The sequence below is a fragment of the Diuraphis noxia genome, unplaced genomic scaffold, assembly GCF_037042655.1.
Source record: "Diuraphis noxia isolate RWA-SAM2 unplaced genomic scaffold, SU_Dnox_SAM2 contig0001, whole genome shotgun sequence".
NCBI classification, from domain to species: domain Eukaryota; kingdom Metazoa; phylum Arthropoda; class Insecta; order Hemiptera; family Aphididae; genus Diuraphis; species Diuraphis noxia.
In genome coordinates, this window is record NW_028301711.1 from 56,663,331 (window position 1) to 56,684,054 (window position 20,724).

Consider the following 20,724-nt stretch of genomic DNA (forward strand, 5'->3'; position numbering starts at 1 on the left):
AACTATTTATAGATTGCCTGTTTTACTTGTCTATTATTATGATAAGACGACCGATAATAAGAAAACGAGTTATCGCAACATAGAGTATTTGCTACTTATAATTGGTGGTTCACATATCACATTATTAATTTGTTTTCGTTGTTTTTACAATCATCAAAAACAGCTAAATATTTTAAATATTAATTATTTTCATCACACCAGGACCAGGCCACTTCTAATATAAGCAAGCCAGGCCACCGGGCATTGTCCGGGTTGCCCGGCGGGCCACTCCGCCCCTGGTTTAGCCTTACCAGCTCCCAGTGTTTATTTCAGGGGGTGACCGGGGGGGGGGGGGGTGTAATACCCCCGGAGAAAAATGTACACCCCCCCCCCCCCCCCGAAAAAAAGTATGACATTATTACGTAAATAGTATATTATGGTGCGATTATATATAGGTTAGGTTAGGTATAGTTAGACATACTCCCTTGAAAATTTACGATCCCCCCCCCCGGGATAGAAGGTCTGAAATAAACACCAGCTCCCACTCAGTTGTGTATGTGTATTGTGTAGTTATCACTTAAAATATTTATTCAATTTATTGCTGTACCTAAGTATAATAATATTAAGATTAAAAGTTTTATGTGAATAATTAATATATTATTATTATTATTATTATTATGAACCATGATATATTATTATTAATACACAATGATACAAAATCGAATTATATATTATTAATTAATAATGATTAGGTTAAAATTCTAATATATTATTAGTTTGTTACCTATTATACAATAGTACCTACCTAATAAAGTAATGAATAAATACCTTAAAAAATTACACCTTACATGTTTCAATCGTATTATATGCATGCATTTAAGTAAGTATAGTTGCCTAGTTTAATCAAATAATGAGATAACCTTCGAGTTTTTGTTGCATAGATACTTAAGAATTAACATTAGGTAAATAATATAATATTTATACCCAACCAATCAAGAATAATTACTTGTTTATTAGTTTTCATTGTTCACAATATCTGAATTTCGTGTACCTACGTAAAAGTATTACAAATTTTAATATACTTAGGTTTAAATAAAGCCGATGTGAGTAGGTATCAAGCTATGTCGCATTGAACAAATCCCAAACTACTTAAAAATTGTAATTAAAACGATGTAAAGCGATGTTAAAATTTTAACAATGTAAATAAGAATACTAAACGATCAGTTGATGTTTATTGGTAGAGCTGGTAAGAAAATAATGATAAAGCATTACTAATTTTATAGCAACTCAGTACCTATCCTAACAATATATTCTTACAATGTACCTATAGTCCATAGTATAGGGTTTAGACTATGGTTTAACTATTATAACTATTAATTAAATCATGGTATAGACTCCATAATATATGATACAAGTCACATTCAAAGGTACTTGTGTACACGAATAAAACTGGGTTACGCGAGCGAGCCAGCCAGCGTTGAAATTTATTAATTCGAATTCGAACAATCGATATTAGGTTTAATTTAGTTCGTATATACGACGAATGTTGGATTTGCGTGTTCGGGCACGTGGTGTACAATTTTATTACATTTATGCCATAGACCATAGACTTATAATAAAATAACATATTATTATAAGTCTATATTATTTATACCATCGAAAAGAGATTAGGATTTACATAGCATTGATATCAAATCAGGACGCGACCTCGGCCGTTTCTGATAACGTATAAAACAATCATTGTACATTTTATAATTTATCGAAATTTTTCGTTAAACTAATAAAATAATTTTTTATCAATCAATGCGTTTCACTCGACGACTTGGCGTCTGTATCGATTATCAAAACAATAGTGGACTGTTGGAAATATTTCTATTTCACGTGTTTCTGTATAATATTTTAACAAATAACAATGATAAATCATGGACTCTGGTTTCTGGTGTTTGATGGTAGTACGGCGTACGTTTAATTTCGTTACAATACTTAGGTACAGACTACGGAATACAGACGGTCCGAATGAACGACCACGATAGTCACAGTTGGGGTGTCGGATGTGGTAGTGGCGGGAAGTGGGGTTGAGCGCGATGAGATCCGTCGACATTTTCTCGTGAATCCTCCTCGTAGCGTTGGCGGGTAACTGGGGGAGGTCACGGGCTCACGACGCGTCTGGCTGGCGGCAGTAGGTTTTTGTCGCCACACTGAGAGGATAGGAACGATATTATTATTATTATTATTATTATTATTATTACTATGATTTTATATGCGTACGACGACAGTGCAAGCTAACGTAACGGATGGAAAACGGGGAGGAATAATAATAATAATAATAATAATAATAATAAAACGAAATACGAATAAAAGTCAAAGATTTTATACAACGCGATACAGGCATACAGCACAATGCATTTATGTGGATGTATATAATAGGTAGGTAATATGTAAAGCATTACAGCCGTATAGGCAGGTAGGTAATAAAAACGAGAAGAAAAAAACGCCAACCGACTCCGCTCGGATCGTTTCGGTCGGCATCGCCGCTGTCGCAGGTTTCGCACGCAACAGCATACAATAATAATATTATTATCATAGCCACCGCCGTCGTTGAGTCGAGCGCTGCGCACACATCTACGGCGGAATTTCACAATAATAATAACACACAAACACCGAAGGCACGGCGGCAACACGGACGATTACCCCCACTCTGACGGCACCCGCATCCGTAGTGGTTGTATTGTACGCAGCGACGACGTTCTCACCGCCGCCGCGTTTCGTCTTTCGTCCGTGAGTTTTGGCCCATTCGCTGATAACTCGCGTAGATAATATTATTATTATTATTTTTTTTTTTTTTTCACTTCCAACAACGTATAATATTGTATTATATTATTATTACTATTATTACTATTCAAATAATAATAAAATATAATACATATATTTTATAATATTATTCGCGCATAGTGAACCTGCGTCCTGCACGCACACACGCACCGTGGCCGGTGTTCTTGTAATAATTGTGTAGTGTCTGTTAGTTGATATTACGTTATAGTCGTTATACGCGTCGTACTTCGACAAGGAGCAGACGATACGGCAACGCGTCCGTTAACGATAACGAACGTGAATTACGCGCGCACATAGTTGGTACGGCGTCGGTCGATCGGCATACGTTATTTTATTGTAATCAATAAATAGTTATTGGTTTTTTTTTCTCAGTTCTCTCGTTCTTGTGATCTTCTGCTTTTCGTTTTGTCGTCCGATCGGTCGATTTCGTCTCACATGACTCGGCCCGGAGACAATAATATGCGATTGTTATTGTACTGCGCGCACGGCGTTCAGCGTTCAAAAAACGGTTCTCTACGAAATGCGTAAACGACGGACCCGGCGACAACAACAAGAAGACAACGACGACGACGAAGAAGAAGAAAACAACGACAAAAACCGCCTCTGTCGCCTCCAAGAATACGCATGACGACACGTGTTATCCGTTTGCTTGGACGGACGTTTGGTCGCCGCATTCACTGCCATCCATCTGGAAGCTGGGTTGTCATCAAAGCACCATAGTTAACAATCCTCTGTCTAAAAATTTTATCGGCCACTCACCTCAACAACTTCTCTACCGACTGTCGATATTTGTCCGGCTACAGTTACTTATTTCCCCACGAGTACGTGCCATTCGCCATCACTGAGTAACTTCTCTTAAAAACTGGTCAGTATAATAATATACCTATATTTAGTACTCTTGTGGTGTTGTTTAATATTAATCTCAGCTAGGTACGTACTGTGAGAATTGTTTTTTTTTTTAGAGAGCCCAGTATTTTGTTGGTGCTGTGTTATAGTTTTGAGTATACTCAAATAATATAAATACTTAAAAAAATATATCTCATTTAGACTTTCCTATTTGGTTTTATGATCTTCAATGCTTTACATTTTATCATTAATTATTTTTATTTGCGTCATTGTTTAATGAATTTAATTATTTTGGTGTAATCTTTTATTTGTTTTTTTATTTGTACATAGGTGCCTAAATGTTTGGTTGTACTATTTACATATTTTCAATTAAATTTTCAAATGATCACACTTATTTTATATTTTAAGCTTTGTGATGTTGATCTAGTTATTAACTCGTTGACTGCCATGTGGCTGCCGGCGTCCGTATAAAAGTTATTAGGTATTGATTATTTTTAAACCGCCGGCTGCCGCACTATATCATTCATAGGTTGTCATGTGGCCACGGGTTGCTGTAAATTAATTTTGTATTTATATTATTAAATTTTCTTTTACACTACAACAGTGATCTAGAAAATGCGCTGTGGCGTAGCAGGAATAATTTTATTTATTTTTATGTAATAAACATAATTTTCAAATTCAATAGTATATAATAGTTATACAAATTTATAATGACACTGAAAAATGTCCTTGGTGTACTAATGATAAATATTCTTGTGGCTGCCTGCGGCCACATGGCAGTCAACATGTTAAGGCCCGTACACACTACAGCAGTAGTGGTAGTGGCAAAATGAAGCCGGACACATTTTACCGCTGCAGTGTGTGATGTCCTTTACGAGTTATTGTTTGAATTAAAATGTGAAGACTAAATTAATAATTATCAATTTAACATTAATTGTATATTAATATATATTAATAGTATACCAAGGCTTAAAACTTGAAAGTTCCAAAAATGTTTTTTTTTAAACTATCTATTTTTAAAACCTGAAAAACTTGGTGTTCACATGTGTACTCAAATTACACTTGAACCATAATAATTTTTAGATGTTATCAAATAATTATTAAATATATAAAAGCTACCTCTACCAAATTGATTAAATAATATGTAACCAAGAAGTAATTTGTGTAAATGTTTTATTAGTTTCTACCTTATACTATAATTAATTGAAGGGTTTTAAAAAGATTTCTTATTACCTAATTAACTTTTATAATAAATAGCTACTGTTTGTTTATTCTAGTTAATTTAGATACTCTTGATTAATTAGGTGCTAGTAGGTAAGTAGATTGCAAATACTTGAGAGTTACATATACATTTTTTTAAATAATTACGATTGCCACCTACTTATTTAAAATTCATCCAAAAGTATGTTTTTTAATCCATCTAATCACATCAAAATGTATTTTTTTAATATACTTAACAGATTAGAATTATATCTATTATCGAGTATTTATCTTTATTATACTACCAACTACTTACCTACTGTACTTTGGGTCAAGCCCATATTTAATTAAAAAATTAATAATAATTAATAAATAAAATATATTTTGTTGATGTTTGAAATAAAATAAAATTTGCTGTTAAAAATATAAAAATTATACATCTTTATCTTTACATGTATTAATAATATCTATTGTTTTTGAGGTGGATTTGATGCTATAATATTGTTTCATACTTTCATAAGTAGATATTTTTTTTTTTTTTTTTTATTGCCTTAAGAGGACGCTACACACATATTTTATGTCTCTGTCTTACAAGTGCGTAACATAGCAAATGTATGCTGAGCAGATCACATTTAATTCCGTTAGTTTAAAAATTAAAGTAAGTTGACCTATTATGAAACTCGATGGTAACATTATCTGTGTTTGTTTATGGGTTTTCTAATGATAATTTTGAGGATAATTTAGTTTCGAAGTGAATTATGAGCATTTTTAATTTACATTTTTTATATACGCATAACTTGTTATAAAATTGAACTATCGTAAAAAAAATCCACATACAAATAAAGTTAATGTTCTTAACATCAAGTTTCATAATATGTCGAATCACTCTAATTTTTAAACTAACGAAACTAAACGTGATCTACTGAGCGTAAATTTGTTATATTATGCACTTGTAAGATGGAGACAACAAATAATTGTGTAGCGTCCTCTTAAGTTTTTTTACAATGCCTTAATTTTGAATAAATGTTAAAAAAAAAATTTACTTTTTCAATTAAATTATATAAGGATGCCTATACTCGACGAAAAATAAAAACATACCTCATTGCGCCGCTAATGGACCAGTTTCCCACCGCAACCATGTCATAGTAAAGTTATAAGCATGTTAGTCTTAAAGCTGACCTGCATGCTGCAAACCTGTTTTTTTCAATAATATTATTATCAAAGACGTTATTGTTTCGTTATTGATCACCTATAATCAGGGCCGTATTTAGGGGGGAGCTACAGGGTACTGTTGCCCCGGGCGGCTGAGTAGGAAAGGGCGGCTAATTTTTTTATAATTTAAATTTGTATTTTGTATAATGATTAATGAGGCGTATTTTTTTTTTTGCCCTTTGGTGTCAAATTCCTAAATACGGCCCTGCCTATAATATACGCTCTTAATTTAAATTCTTTTAGAATATAATTAATAGTTTAAAAATAAAGTAAAAATATTGTTAACATACAAAACATTGAAATAGTTGTGCCATATCTCTTGAAAATGTTGTATGTGTCTTTTTTATTGATTCCTTTCAATCAGTTACCTGTTCTTAACAATTTATTATATTTATAAATATATACAGTTATATTCTATAATAATATACCTATAACTATAAAAATCACAAATAGTTCAACTAAATTTTGATTACAAAGTATAGGTATATATAAATATATTTGTTTTGAAATGACCTGTAATGTCAGTTTTCCACCATGAATTAACTAAGAAACAATTTTTTAAATAACTTTTTTTTTTTGGTACTATATTTTCAATTATCTGAATGCTTAGAACCACCTAAAAAAAAACTAAAATGTATAGCTCTATCTAGGTATTTTGATCAATTAACGCAGAATAAACAACTAAAAATAAGAATAATGTCAAATCATTTGATTGAAAATGTTTATACTACATGACTTATCATTTCTGAAATAAATATAAACATTCAAAAAATAAATGGGATGGGTTTTGATAAAACTGAACATTTTTGAAGACGTGAGACTTTTTTATTGGAAACCAATATGATTTATAACAAATGGCAGTCCTAACTTATGCTGATAAATAATGGTATTTTAGGTCACCAGCATTTTGTTTTTAGCTGTAGAATTTATTAAATTAAATTTACAAAATCGGTATAAGTTACAATTTAACTAATTTCAATCAATAAATTGAAAAAATAATCAGTTGTTACCTAAATAATGTAGCTATCTAGTGATAGTTTTATACCATTACCTCCACTAAAAATTCTTTTTCTATCCATATATAAAACAATTTTTTAATACCTATCTATCGAACAGACATTAAAAAAAAACAAAAACGAGTATAAGTATTCAATAAGGGCCCTTGTGGCTGCCTTTTTTGACTGATACATAATCTGCGCAATGCCTATCTAAAGGACATGACATTATGGACATCGATCAATTTTATTGATATAAATAAATATTCCATGATTTCTTATCCCATTATAATAATACATACATTAATTATATATCACAGCTAAATTAATTTAAATCCAAAAGTATTAAATTATATTTTAAAATATACCTACCAAAAATCTAGACTACTATTAACATAATAGCTTACCACAAATACATGTAATATCTAAAAAAGTGCCATAAAAAATAGTAGTCTTATAAACTAAAAATTAAAATAAACTATGTTGCTCTGGTTTTTAACATTTTCATTCATAGTTGTTTTTTGATAACAAGGTTTTAATTGATTTCATACAGTTATTATTCTACCCACTCTTTCTAATATATTATATAATATTCTTGAATTGCTAAGTACATAGTTAATCTTGATAAAAAACTTGTTTTAGTTATCTAGATAAAATAATTACATTTTAGATATTAATTTATAAAAATTCTGAGAAATAACTTTACTGTATAGTATGTTTCAAGTATACTTTGTTATCATTTGAGTAAGCCACTTTAATAATTAGGTTAATGTTGAATTTAATGATATAACTATTATTGAATATGTATAAAAAATGATTCAAACTGGAAACTGTGTATCACTTTATTTTCAATGACATTTTCTAATATTATAATCTTATACCTATTATAATTTTGAACTTTTCAAGCAAAACACATTTACTCTAGAATTGTGGTGTAAATAGCTTAAAATTAGCCCTAATATTTTTTAAACTCAATTTTATTTAAAAAAATAATAATTTACATGATACCAAAAAATTGAAAATTGTTAAAATAACTTAAAAAAAAAAAAATTACCTACAACAAATTACAAAGGTAAAAGAAATCATTTATTTAGGGTATGTTTCAATATGCAATTTTGTTAAAATGATACACTCATAAATAAAATTATGTTATTTAGATTTAGTTTTTACTTGGGATTCTGACGAATTCCTTCTAAATTTGAATTTATAATGCTTATATAAACAAATAAATGTTTTTATTTAAAAAAATAATCAACTATTCTCTGTTCAAAATAAGAAGCACTCATGACGGCGACCAATTATAATATTAAATTTGCTTCCAGAAACCACCCTCAAAATCAATTTACGCAGTTTTACTGTTCCAGAATGTGGCCATAAACAAAACAAACATATATTATTGTTAAACCAATACAATTATTGTTTTTTGATTGAAATATTGAAATGTATTACATTTTAATTACTTTTTCTAAAACTTATTATTTCATTGATCTAATAATTTGTAACCAGGGTTTGTAATTAAATCATTAAACAAACATAAAATCTTACAAATATTCACTGTTGTAATAATTAACTATAAAAATCCTTCGAGTATCTTTATGAATTTAAGCAAAATAATTTGTATTGCAATTGAGATAATATATTTATTTTTATTTTTAGGTATATGACATAATATTATGAAATGAATAAAATGGAGGACAGAAAAAGGACAATTCTTTCTTCTGGCGATTCCAACACATCATTAACGCCAGTTAAACTTCAGAAACTTAAAGGTATGAAATTAAAACTAAGTGTCACAAATTAAGGATTAAACTATTTTAATGCTTGTTGTTCTATAATTTAATTTAGATTATTTAGGGCCAATGGACCTTAATAATTTAAATCTTACCCAGTAAGATTCATGTAATTTTTTTTCCCCCTTTATATATATTTCTCACGTTAAACCCAATGGCCCATGTTGCCGAGGGTAGCATTAATAAAAAAAAAATTTAAATCTTGAACTATTTTTTTTTTTCAGAAAATGATAAGGTGTCTAATGAAGATGATAATGTTTGGAGTATTTCAAAAGTAACTAGAGGAGTTAATGCTAAAAGTTCCGGTTCAAAAACAGTAATGAAACATGCTTTACGACAACAGGCTAAACGAAGGCGCAAAAACACTACTATTGCTGCTGGAAATGTAGCTCCTCTTCCAAGAATTATACTCCCCTCCAATCAAATTAACAGTAAATATAATTATATTTAAACAGTTATACATTTAATAGTAATTACAAAATGAAGGAAGGCTGGGTATTTAAAAGGTCATAAACTAAAATTATGTTACAACCGATTAGGAGTTCACTTGTCGTATTTCCGACTATATTGTATTAAGTTAATAGTGTTATTATAGTTTTCAACTGTCCCAGTTAAATTAATTATAATTTTTCAATACTAAAAATAAGTTTTTTGTTTATTTTCATAATATAAATGTGGTGCTATTAGTCCGGGTGCACACCAGCACAGGGCGAAACAAGCGATCAGGTTATTGCAGTCGGTATATAGCATTGGTGTGTACCCGGCCAAATTACATGTTTTTAAATGCAATTTTATTTAATAGGTTCAAACCAGTAGAATATTTGAAATGAAATTAATGTTTATTTATTAACTTTATTGATGTATTCAAATTTTTTGTTGACTAACTGTAAAATGTAGGTAATTTGAAAAAAAACCATTAACATTTAACTGCTTTAATAAATACTATTACAATTTTTTTTTTTGCTTAAATGTGGTATATACAAGGGGGGACATGGAGGTAACCTTTCCATAGGCTTTTTTTGTTTTTGCTTACATTATGTAGAATGCACTATAATGTAATATTTTGTCATATTAACATATATTTGTGTTTGACGACAGGGATTTGTATCCTTATACATTAAACTAACAGATATAGTAGCCAAAATCATGTGTTATCTAATGGTGTGAGTTTCAAAACTATTGGACAACTTTTAAGTTTCAAATTAATTTTTAAGCGTAAATTTGCAATAAATGACGGGTGATTTCGATCAAACTTCAGCCGTCTTTAATTGTACTAAGGACTTCTCAAGTGTTAAACTTAAAATAAAATTGTCAGGGTCTATAGCCCATAACATGCCTACTCAAATTGTGAAATATCAAGTCAATAGTGTCGTCCTACGGTGTTTAATTAACTTATGAAAGTGAAATTTGCATAACTGCCAGATGATTCCACATAATCTGTGAAACTTTACCCATCCGCTCAGTGAATTCAGCCTACAGGGTCTTTGATCTTTATACATAAAGCTACCATGGCTTATACTGCTTATAAATCACAAGATTTGAAATCAACATTGAAAATTTCAAGCCAATAGCGTGGTTGTACTATTTTTATATAATCTGTTAACATTTTCTATACTGGGGTAAGATACACACCGTAGACTGAGTCATCATATTTAATTATTTACAATTTGTGAAAATATTTACACACGAATATCTCATAAAACTAAGTTTTTTTTTTATTTCCCTTTCCTTTCAGAAATCATGTCTATGTCATTGTGTCGAATTTGTGTTGAACGTCTGTTCAACTGACGAATTTGTGTTAACCTTCTAAATGTCTTTCTCTAATGCATAATTTTATTGATTGTGGTGTACTTAAATGGTTTTTTTTGTGTATGGTATCAGTGAGAACTTGTTATAGTATATTATGGTCTTAAGTTTTATATATGTATCTAAGCAAGTATACTAGTGTATTCGATTTTCCATACAGCTTGTATAGATTGTCTTTTTTTCTTGTCGTTTGATGTTTTATACTCTATTTCACGAGAGAACATGCTGCTACTTGACCAAAATCTGTTTATTTGCGCATCCCCACTTTACACCTGCTCTAAAGAAACTGGTTTTGGATAGTAGGATGAAATGGAGGGATGTGCATAACCAGCATGTTCTCTTGTAGAATACAATATAAATGATATGGTAACTACTGTCTTATATATCTAGATATTAATCATGTATTTAAAAGCTGCTGATGATTCTAATTAAAAATACCAGACTATATTGTCTCTGTCTTATGCATAACATATCAAATTGATGTTTCTAATTCTTAGTACAATTTATTTATACCTAATATTATTCTCTATTCAGGATAAAAAATGCCCAAATTTGTGCATGAATACTGATAACTGAGCTGCCAGCAGTTATGTTAGGGAAAGTTAGCCAATGATACTATGATAATTCATAGCTTTACCACAGAATAAAGATAACTGCCTATGACTGAGTATTCAAACTATTTTTGATTTTGTTGTACTCCTGGTTGGAACTACCCAACAAAATATTGCAAATACAATAAAAATAATGAGTATATATTTTTATGTCCATAAGAATTCAATGGACCTAGAAAATTAATATGCCTAATCTATAATGTTAGTTCACACTTACCAATTATATTAAAAGAATGCTATCCATACGTTTGTTGTCCTTTAACTTAGTTTTAATTCACTAGTTCCAATAGTGTGCTGTTAGTTTTGATATTAGAATTAATTTACTTTAATAAATTTTTTAGGTAAGAATATCTTAAGTATTTTTAATTTTTACGATATTTTAATTTTCAAGCAATACATGAGTATGTGGAATATCACAAATTAAATATGTTCATATTTTACTTGAAAATTTAAGTATTGAATATAATCCAAAGTTTAAGTATAGATAATAATCTTACCTAAAAGTTACATAATTGTTCAATTCACTCTTATAATAATACTAACAGCATATTATTAAATCTAGCGAATAGAAATTAGGTTAAAAAACAACAATCACATGGATAGCATCCTCGTAAGGAATGCTTCTTGTTTTTAGTTCATTTAAATACAACCTTGGTACACAGTTCCTTTCACACAAAACTTTTTCATACACCACAAATCACATTTTCAATTAACTATAAATTGGGGTAGTCCATCATTTCTATTGAAAATAATCAATAGATCTTTGTCAAATTAGGTCATATTAAGTCTAAGAATAGAGCTAAAAATATTAGCTTGTAAAAATGCATGAATTAAAATTATTCTTAAAAAGTATAAGTGCATTATTTTTTTATTTTTTTATTATTATCTTTCCAAATACCTAATTAAAAATAATTTATGTTATTAGTGAAAAATTCTTGTGAAGCTATTTTTTTAAAGTAATGTATTATATATGAATTACTATTAACAATGCCCGATATAGAATTATACCTAAAAGTATGAAATGCTTTATAGGTATGTAATCGATACTATTTTATATTTTTTTCTAGAGGTAGATAGGCTAAAATTAAAATGTATTTAATCAAAAACCAATGAATGTGTTTTTTCAAAATTGTATATTTAATGCTAACAGTGGTTGGCAAAATATGTTACCAATTATAAACTATTATAATCTGTAATTTTTTTATTCATTACAATGATTTGTTAAAATTGTACATAATACTATCATTGAACATAATACATATCATAATAATAATTTTTCAATTACAACTTTTATTCATCTATACCACTTGTTGATTTAATTGATAAAATGTTGCTATCTTAAGGAAGTCCTAAGTGAATTTTAAGTATTTAAAAAATCATATCTTTATTTATTAACTATAAAAAATATATTTTATTTTTAGAGTTCATTATTATTGTCTATAAAACAGATAATTTTTAAGATTTTAAATTGTGTTTTACAGCCATTGAAGATGAATCTAGAGTACCTACAATGTTGGAAGTGTTATCATCTATTCCAGGATTTAGTTTAGTAAAACCACGTAAACGCCCCGGATCTAAACGATTGTCAGCTGCTGCTCAATTACAGCAAGTAAAGGCTGAAGGTTGTGTTGATTTAGAAACGCCAGATTCTGTTCTAGCACAAGTTAATTTAAGATCACTTTTGAATACGCAAACTTTTTCAATGCTACCCCGTCTCTATCAACATAAACTAATTCAAATGTTACCACATGTTGATAGGGAAAATATAAGTGATACTCAATCTGATTTCCGGTTTGTGTACTCATGTTAAATATTATATCTCAAGAATAATATATTTAAGATAAAACAATGATTCTTTTGATTTTTAGGCCATTATTAAACTCATCTGTTTTAAATAATGAGTTCTTTGCTCAAGCTTGTCTTGAATGGACTGATAGACTATCAGAAGGGGAGTTTACGCCTGAAAATCAGCAAAAAATGAAAATGGATATTGATCGTGAAAAAAGCAAACTAGATCCATTTAAAGTTAGTTATTGAATAATTTTATTTGAGAATACATTTTAAATGTTATTTTATTAGTGTAGAGGTTTTGTATCTTAACGCATATTGTGAATGAATGAAGTTCAATAGGGGAAAAAACATATATTTACTTAACAGAAAAACGTTTTTTTTTTTTTTTGTATACAGTTCGATCATAATTATTAATTTCAATTTTGAGGAACCTATACAAATTTTGTTATCACTAATTTATATTTTTAAATTTTGTTTTGTTTCAAGTTGGCCACACTAACTGTGCATTAAATAATTAATTGAAAAAAAATGTACTAGTGTAAAGTTAAAATTCCAGCTATATGTTGTTATAATGATTTATAATATTATTTAAGTAAAAAATGTATGCTATTTAATTTAATAATAATAATTGTTAATGATTAATTTCTTTACTAATGAATGCACATTTATGATTTCTATTCATGAACTAAAAAATAATTTAATTTAATTTAAAATTATTAACTTTAAAGTTGATAAATTGAGGAGTGTATTTATGAAAAAAATAATGCTGTTTTAAATTAAGACAATAACATTGCATAAAAATTTATAACCATGACTTTACATTAACCTTTATTAATGTTACTAATTTTATATAATTGAGTATGTTTTAATATAATGGATTTTCAATTTCAGTTAAAGTATTTTGAACCTATCTGGGGTGAAAATAGACTATCAAATTCAAATGTGACTGTTTCAAAGCATAAAAAAACCGAAACTATCACTGTTCCAGTAAACACACAACCTGTTATTACAGTTTCTAAGGATTTACCAATAAATGCCATCACAGGAACAATAAAAGAGACGACAACAACAACGACTACAATTACTACTACTACAGCAACAACCGCAACAACTACAATACCAACCACATGTTCATCATCTGATGATATTAAAATTGAAGATAATAAATTTAAATTACCTTGGGATTCTGTTGATTCCACGACTGATTCTGCAATAAAACCATTAATGGAGGAATTGGTTTTACCAAAAGTAAATACTTGACAATATTTAATATGCCATAATAATTATTAAAAATATCAAATTATGAAAATAATATGGTATTTTTTTTTACAATGTCTTATATATATATATATATATATATATATATATATATATATATATATATATATATATATATATATATATATAATTATATATATTAATAACAATTAAAATAAAATATCATACCAGGTACTATCAGTTTTTTAAACATGGTTTTTAAGGCCTATGGTTAATCCATTAAATTAATGAAGTTATTTTTGTGGACGTGGCATTAGTGTATCAAACTGTTTGATCACGTTATTTTATGTTTAAAAAAATATTAATTTTATAATTTTATTTAAATTTATGTGTTTATCCATTTAGGATGAAGACATTATGATGGATATTCCATTGAAAGATGAATTTATAACCGATGTTGATAAAATAGAGGATGTAAATTTGGATGAAACATCAGTGATTAAAAACTGGTCTTCGTTAATGAATGATGATCTTGGCTCATTAATTCCAGAATATGATTGTGTTTCTACTTCAAAAGTAAAAGAACAAAGTGAAAGTGAAGTCCAATTGGAGTTGGAAGGTATATTTTTTAATTAAAGTCATACGTTTACATTTTTATATATAAACTATTTTTATATGTGTAAATGTATTTTCAGTTACTTTAACTCCAAAAATAGAGGATGTAAACTCAACAACTAATCAAATTCCGTCTAATGGGCCAAATGAAAATAATATGAATATTATTCGAGAACTTCCAAAAAACATTTCTCCGCCTGTGGTTGTTCAAATGCCTATTCAGCCTCTTGTTATTACTTCTTCTAACAGTTCGCCATTACCTAGTACACCATCTTTATCTATATCTCCGTTACTTCAAACTCCTTTCGAGTCTAATATCTCTAATGATTTTTCATTTATCAACACAATATCTAATATCACATCAGCGCCTTCTGATCGTCCAGTTCACCAAACTTATGTGTCATCAATCAAATCACAATCACAAGTAAGAGTTATACTATTTTTTCTCAGTATTGTTGAAACATAAAATTGTATTGTGTCAAAAATTTAAATTATTTTTGTGCTTTAAAGGTGAGCTCAGGTAACAGCGGATCAAGTAGAACTAGCGGTAGATCAACAGTGAAGCAACCACAACCACCTGGTGCTATAAATTTAGAAAGAAGTTACCAAATATGCCAAGCTGTTATACAAAATAGTCCTAATCGTAATCAACTTAGGTGTCAACTGAAACCACCACCTGCAATATTAATTGGCAAAACCTCTATGTAAATAAAATAATATTTTGTGAATAATTATTGAGAACTAATTTTAAAATTGTATATTAGTTTACGAAATGGGCCAAAACCAATAAGGAACATAAATATCAACAGCAGTTCACAACCTTTAGTTGTTAGACATGTGTTTGCATCTTCTCGTGGCATTCCTGTAACAATGTCTGTTGGACCACCATATACATCTGATGTAAGTACTAAGTAATAAACATGTTAATGTTATTATCATTCTTATTAAATAATTATTTAATATATCCAAAAAAAATTGATTAATTTTTTCTCAGTTGCATCAATTTTTAATAATTGTGTATTTTAATTATCACTCAAAAAAAATTTTTTAGCTATATAAAATGGTCAAGCGTTTTTTTGATAATAACATTTAGTCATCATCTTTGATCGTGTATTTTATCTTCAATAACATTTTGAATTTTGGAATGGATTTAAATCAATTAATTCAATATTTTTATTTTCCTATTGTTAAGAAGGTTCTTTATGAAATGAGTTATAAGTTAAAGCTGTTTTTATTATAATTTTATAGCAACAACAATTAACCGAAAAACAAATGGGGCAGTACCTGTTGGTCCAGAGATCTGGTGGAATAACAGGCATACGCCGATCATCTAGTGCTCCTCCGACCAATAATAAAATACCGCCAATTTTGAATGGTGGAAGACCAGCAAGTGTAGGTATACAAGTATCTACCTATGGTCAGTCACAGCAATCAAATGATTGTTCATGTAGTCTTAACGCTATGGTAGTATGTAAGAAATGTGGAGCGTTTTGTCATGACGATTGCATTGGTCCTTCTAAACTTTGTGTTACATGTCTTATTCGATAATAAAGCTCAAAGTTTGATATTAAAAATATTATCATAAAATGTAACACAGGCTAAATTTTAATCAGGTTTTCCATAAATTTATGAAGTATACAGTTGATAAATTATTATTTTTATTAATTAACGTATTGCCTATATTTAATTTGTTTAATTTTATTTTTTCAAACCTTCAGTCCTAATTATATTGTTATATATATATATAAGTTGGTTTTCATAAAGCTAAAGTATTTACAAACATTATCAATAAATACTAATTCTTAGCTTATTTAATTGTTCACTCTCATTGACCATTATATCTCCAATTACACAAATGCAAATATAAATAAGATTAAAATTAATTATTTATTTATTTAAATAAATTTCAAAGTCAAATTTATCAAAATTAATAAATCATAAATTTAATTAAAATGTATATAGATTTTACTCCCATTCTGATAATAATCATGTGTACTTATAAGGTAATTTTTAAACATCTGTTATTTATTTCTAAAACTTAAGTTAAATCACTACCCATAATAATTAGTAACCATATAATATACAAATCAAATAATATCTCATTAATTATGTGAACATTTTGCATGATTGTTCCGTATCATCTCATTTGTAATAAAATTAGCTCATGGTAACATGTTAATTATATAAACTAATAATTATTTATAAACAATTTAGACAAAAATATAATTAATGCATCAATGAGGTTGAGTTTTCTAGAAACTTTATTTCTTATTAAATGAATTTAGTTTTCAAAATGTAAATACCTTTAATATTAAATTAAAAATTACCTTGTATAAGTATAGCATTTAAATTATTAAACAATTAATTAAAGCATTTTATATAAGTCCAAACTTATTAATATTGTTATGTATTAAAATGTATAATAGCCTATCACTAGTACATTATTCATAATTATATTTGTTTTTCATTTGTCTTTAAATATTCTTCTGATAATTGATAAAACAATGACACCATGTTTTATATGACTTTGTTATTAATATAATTATATTTAATTTTTAAGTTGTCAATCTCAAATTTTTCAATTTTTTTAATAAATTTAATAATATATATATATTTATATATATATTTTTTTATTAAAGTTTAATTGGTTATAACTGAAAACATTTATAAGTTAAGAGCTTAATTCAAACTTGTGTGGTGTACAAGACTATGTTTCTATATTTTTGTCCATTATGTGATAATATAGAGTATTTAGAAATGTTCTCGTTTCTTCTCTAAAGCTCAAAAATATAATGTCAATAGAATTATTCTTTTAAAATGTATATAATATTATAAAATGGATTTATTATAGTTAAAAAAATATTGCACTCCCCCACCACCATATTCCAATTTAAATAATCAAATTACAATGACTGTCTTAATTATTATATTGAATAATTCCATATATTACGTGCCTATATATATTATACATGTATTTAATGATGATTACTAGCTTTATTTCAGTTATTGAAGTCCAGTTTGTATTAAAATACGGGGTCAGTGGTACAAAAACAATATGTAAATAGTGATACCTAGAAAATATTTGCTTACAGTTATGTAAAATATACAGGTACTTATTACATTCAAAGTTAAGATTTAATTTTACTTGTCATCATTATGATTTACCATTAATCAACTATAATCTAAGTATTAACCAGTAATGAGTGACTGTATAAATTTATTGAAATTAAATGATCTGTTATTAACTGTTCAAGCAAAAGAAAATTAACTTAAATATGCATAATATTTCGGTGATGGAATTGTGTTATCTTAATAAATCTTTTTTTTTTTCAAATTTCAATTGTATTAATGTAACAATGTTAAACCCATTTTACTCTTTTATGTAACCGTTAATCAATTATAGTGTAATATCTATTTGAAAAATATATGCGTAACTATTATTATGATCACTTGTCGACAACATTATATACACAACAAAAACAGATTTTTCATATTTTTTGTAATATCTCTCTTAAAATGATGTATCTTATTAGTTATGGGTTCACAATAGGAAAACAAAAATCTAAATTGATATTAAGTACTCCATAATTGATAATATTTTCGTTAAGTTTTTGTTTTTTTTTTTTTATTTACTTTTTAATGAATATTTAATGTGTCCTAATTAAAAAAAAATTAATAAACAATTATTTGATAAAAAATATAGGATTTAGTGATATTCTTTATATTTTTTTTCAATATAATTTCCTCATATTATTTTATTATGTATCATTTATAAATTTACATTATACACACATAATTAAGCAACCATTTATTTTTCAGAAAAAATATTAAATACAAATTTTATTTGTTGATTATTATTATTTTTTCATCTAATATAAATAAGATATTTGATGTTATAAAATAAAATATATATGATGTTTTTTTTTTTTTTATTTAGTTTTATAAAAATACCTACTAGATACTAAAAAATTAAGCATTTATTTAGGTTAAATATAAACTGTACATAAATACATTGATTCTCATTCTGTTTATGCTACTGTAATGTTAATTTACTGTATTATGAATAGAAATAATATACGATTATTAAGTGTATTAAATTTGTGTTTAATTATTTGTCTAAAATATTTATGTTCTAATGATCATATTGCACAATGTCATGAAGAATAATTGTTCAACTTGTTATTTTTTGTAATGGTTGCAACATATGATGAACTTACTGAATCGTTGGTCAAAATCAAAGGACAAACCGGGCAAACAATGGGTTTTGCTGAAAAATTTTAATTTTTAATATTGATGTTTTTTTAAATTATGTATACATTTTATCATAATATGATTGTATTATTGGAGAATCTATGTAACTGTATAGTAAAAATATGTGTATAGCAGACCTTTTTTTAACTTGAAATTAAATATCGCCATTACTTGCATAATACTGGCAATAAATAATAAATAAATAATACTTATTTCATCCAAGCAAGTAGCAATTAAAAACATTATTTTTATATTATGTTAAATATTAAATAAGTACATAGGTATTTACAATAATTTTAGTTAAAATTGTTTTAATTTTTTGTCAATATTTTTATAAAAAATTTAAATTCCATAGGGTCAAATGGGGTAATTGTAAATCGGGGCATTTGTAAATAATAATCATAAGAAATTAACCAATCATTTTTAATGTATTTCATATTAATAACATGAAGGTATGAACGTATATTGATATAGTGAATCAATGAAACTTATAACATTTTGAGGTTATGTGATAATACGTTAAATAAAAGGTAATACAGGTTGTTTACATATGCCCCAGATCCAGATTCTATTTCACTCTTATAACGTGAAATCATTGTTTACATTTACCCCAAATAAATGGGGCATATGTAAATTATTTTATTTTTTCTTAAGTGATTTAATACTCTGGTCTTGTGTAGGAAATTTTATAAGCCTAGGATATGTTTATGAATGGTTTTGATGAGAAAGAAAATGTATTGTTAATTATAATTTAGAAAATAAAAAAAATATTAAAAAGTAACAAAATTTATTTACAATTACCCCATTTGACCCTACTTTCAGGCTTCAGGAATTTTTCTTTCTATGCTTAGTGTTAGTATTTGTATATACTCCGTACCACGAGAGAACGCATACGGCGGCCGACCAAAACTCGTCGTTTTCGCACATGTGCTGATTGCCTTATGCGTTCTCTGGTGGTATGGTAGGGGAAATTTGGCCTCGGTACGACGGAGCGCAATCATTCGGATGCGCCAGCCGTATGCGTTCTCTCGTGGTACGGAGTATAGCAAGTTGAGTTCCATTAGGTAGACTAGTATAGGTTATAATTTTATTAACAATACATAGATATGTAAAATTTAACATTTTAACTATCTAACTGTCAAAAACAGAATAACAGACTACTGGTGCCTAAATGGTAATAGTGAAGTCACTAAGATACACTATAATATAATTATTAGCATTCTATTGTAGTATATCTTTTTAAAATGAAATAGGTTAAAATTTAGCTTAGGTGTCAATGACTAATTCAAATTAACAAAGGGTAGTCAATTTTCTCACTCTAACTATCTACTTGACAGTAGTGGCTGTTATTAATCTAAGACCATAGTTCAGACTATTTAGTCTTTGTATTAGGTATGAAGTTTAATAGAAACAGACCTTCATAATAGCAATTATCACTGTGAGGTTTTCTTGTTCTCTGCTCACCTAGGTGCCGATGTCATAGTGGATGTAAGATATCTTCATGTGTAATTTTCCACAACAGTTAATCAACATATTAATTAAACTCAGATTTATTGGTCAAATATGATTTAAAAATTG

General features: G+C 27.7%; 1 protein-coding gene across 2 annotated transcripts; it reads left to right on the plus strand.

The window, feature by feature from the left end:
- Positions 1 to 2,689: 2,689 nt before the first annotated feature.
- On the plus strand, positions 2,690 to 18,992 carry Asx (transcriptional regulator additional sex combs). 2 transcript variants are annotated; one of them, XM_089216048.1, is made up of 12 exons: positions 2,690 to 3,111; positions 3,184 to 3,676; positions 8,721 to 8,833; positions 9,079 to 9,285; positions 12,753 to 13,062; positions 13,140 to 13,296; positions 13,954 to 14,310; positions 14,686 to 14,899; positions 14,976 to 15,319; positions 15,406 to 15,599; positions 15,660 to 15,795; positions 16,144 to 18,992. In XM_089216048.1, exons 3-12 carry the CDS (start codon positions 8,743 to 8,745, stop codon positions 16,441 to 16,443), a joined length of 2,310 nt encoding a protein of 769 aa, XP_089072174.1. In that variant the 5' UTR covers positions 2,690 to 3,111; positions 3,184 to 3,676; positions 8,721 to 8,742; the 3' UTR covers positions 16,444 to 18,992. The 2 variants fall into 2 exon arrangements, with proteins under 2 accessions (XP_089072174.1, XP_089072173.1); XM_089216047.1 differs by having other exon boundaries at positions 2,690 to 3,676.
- Positions 18,993 to 20,724: the final 1,732 nt, after the last annotated feature.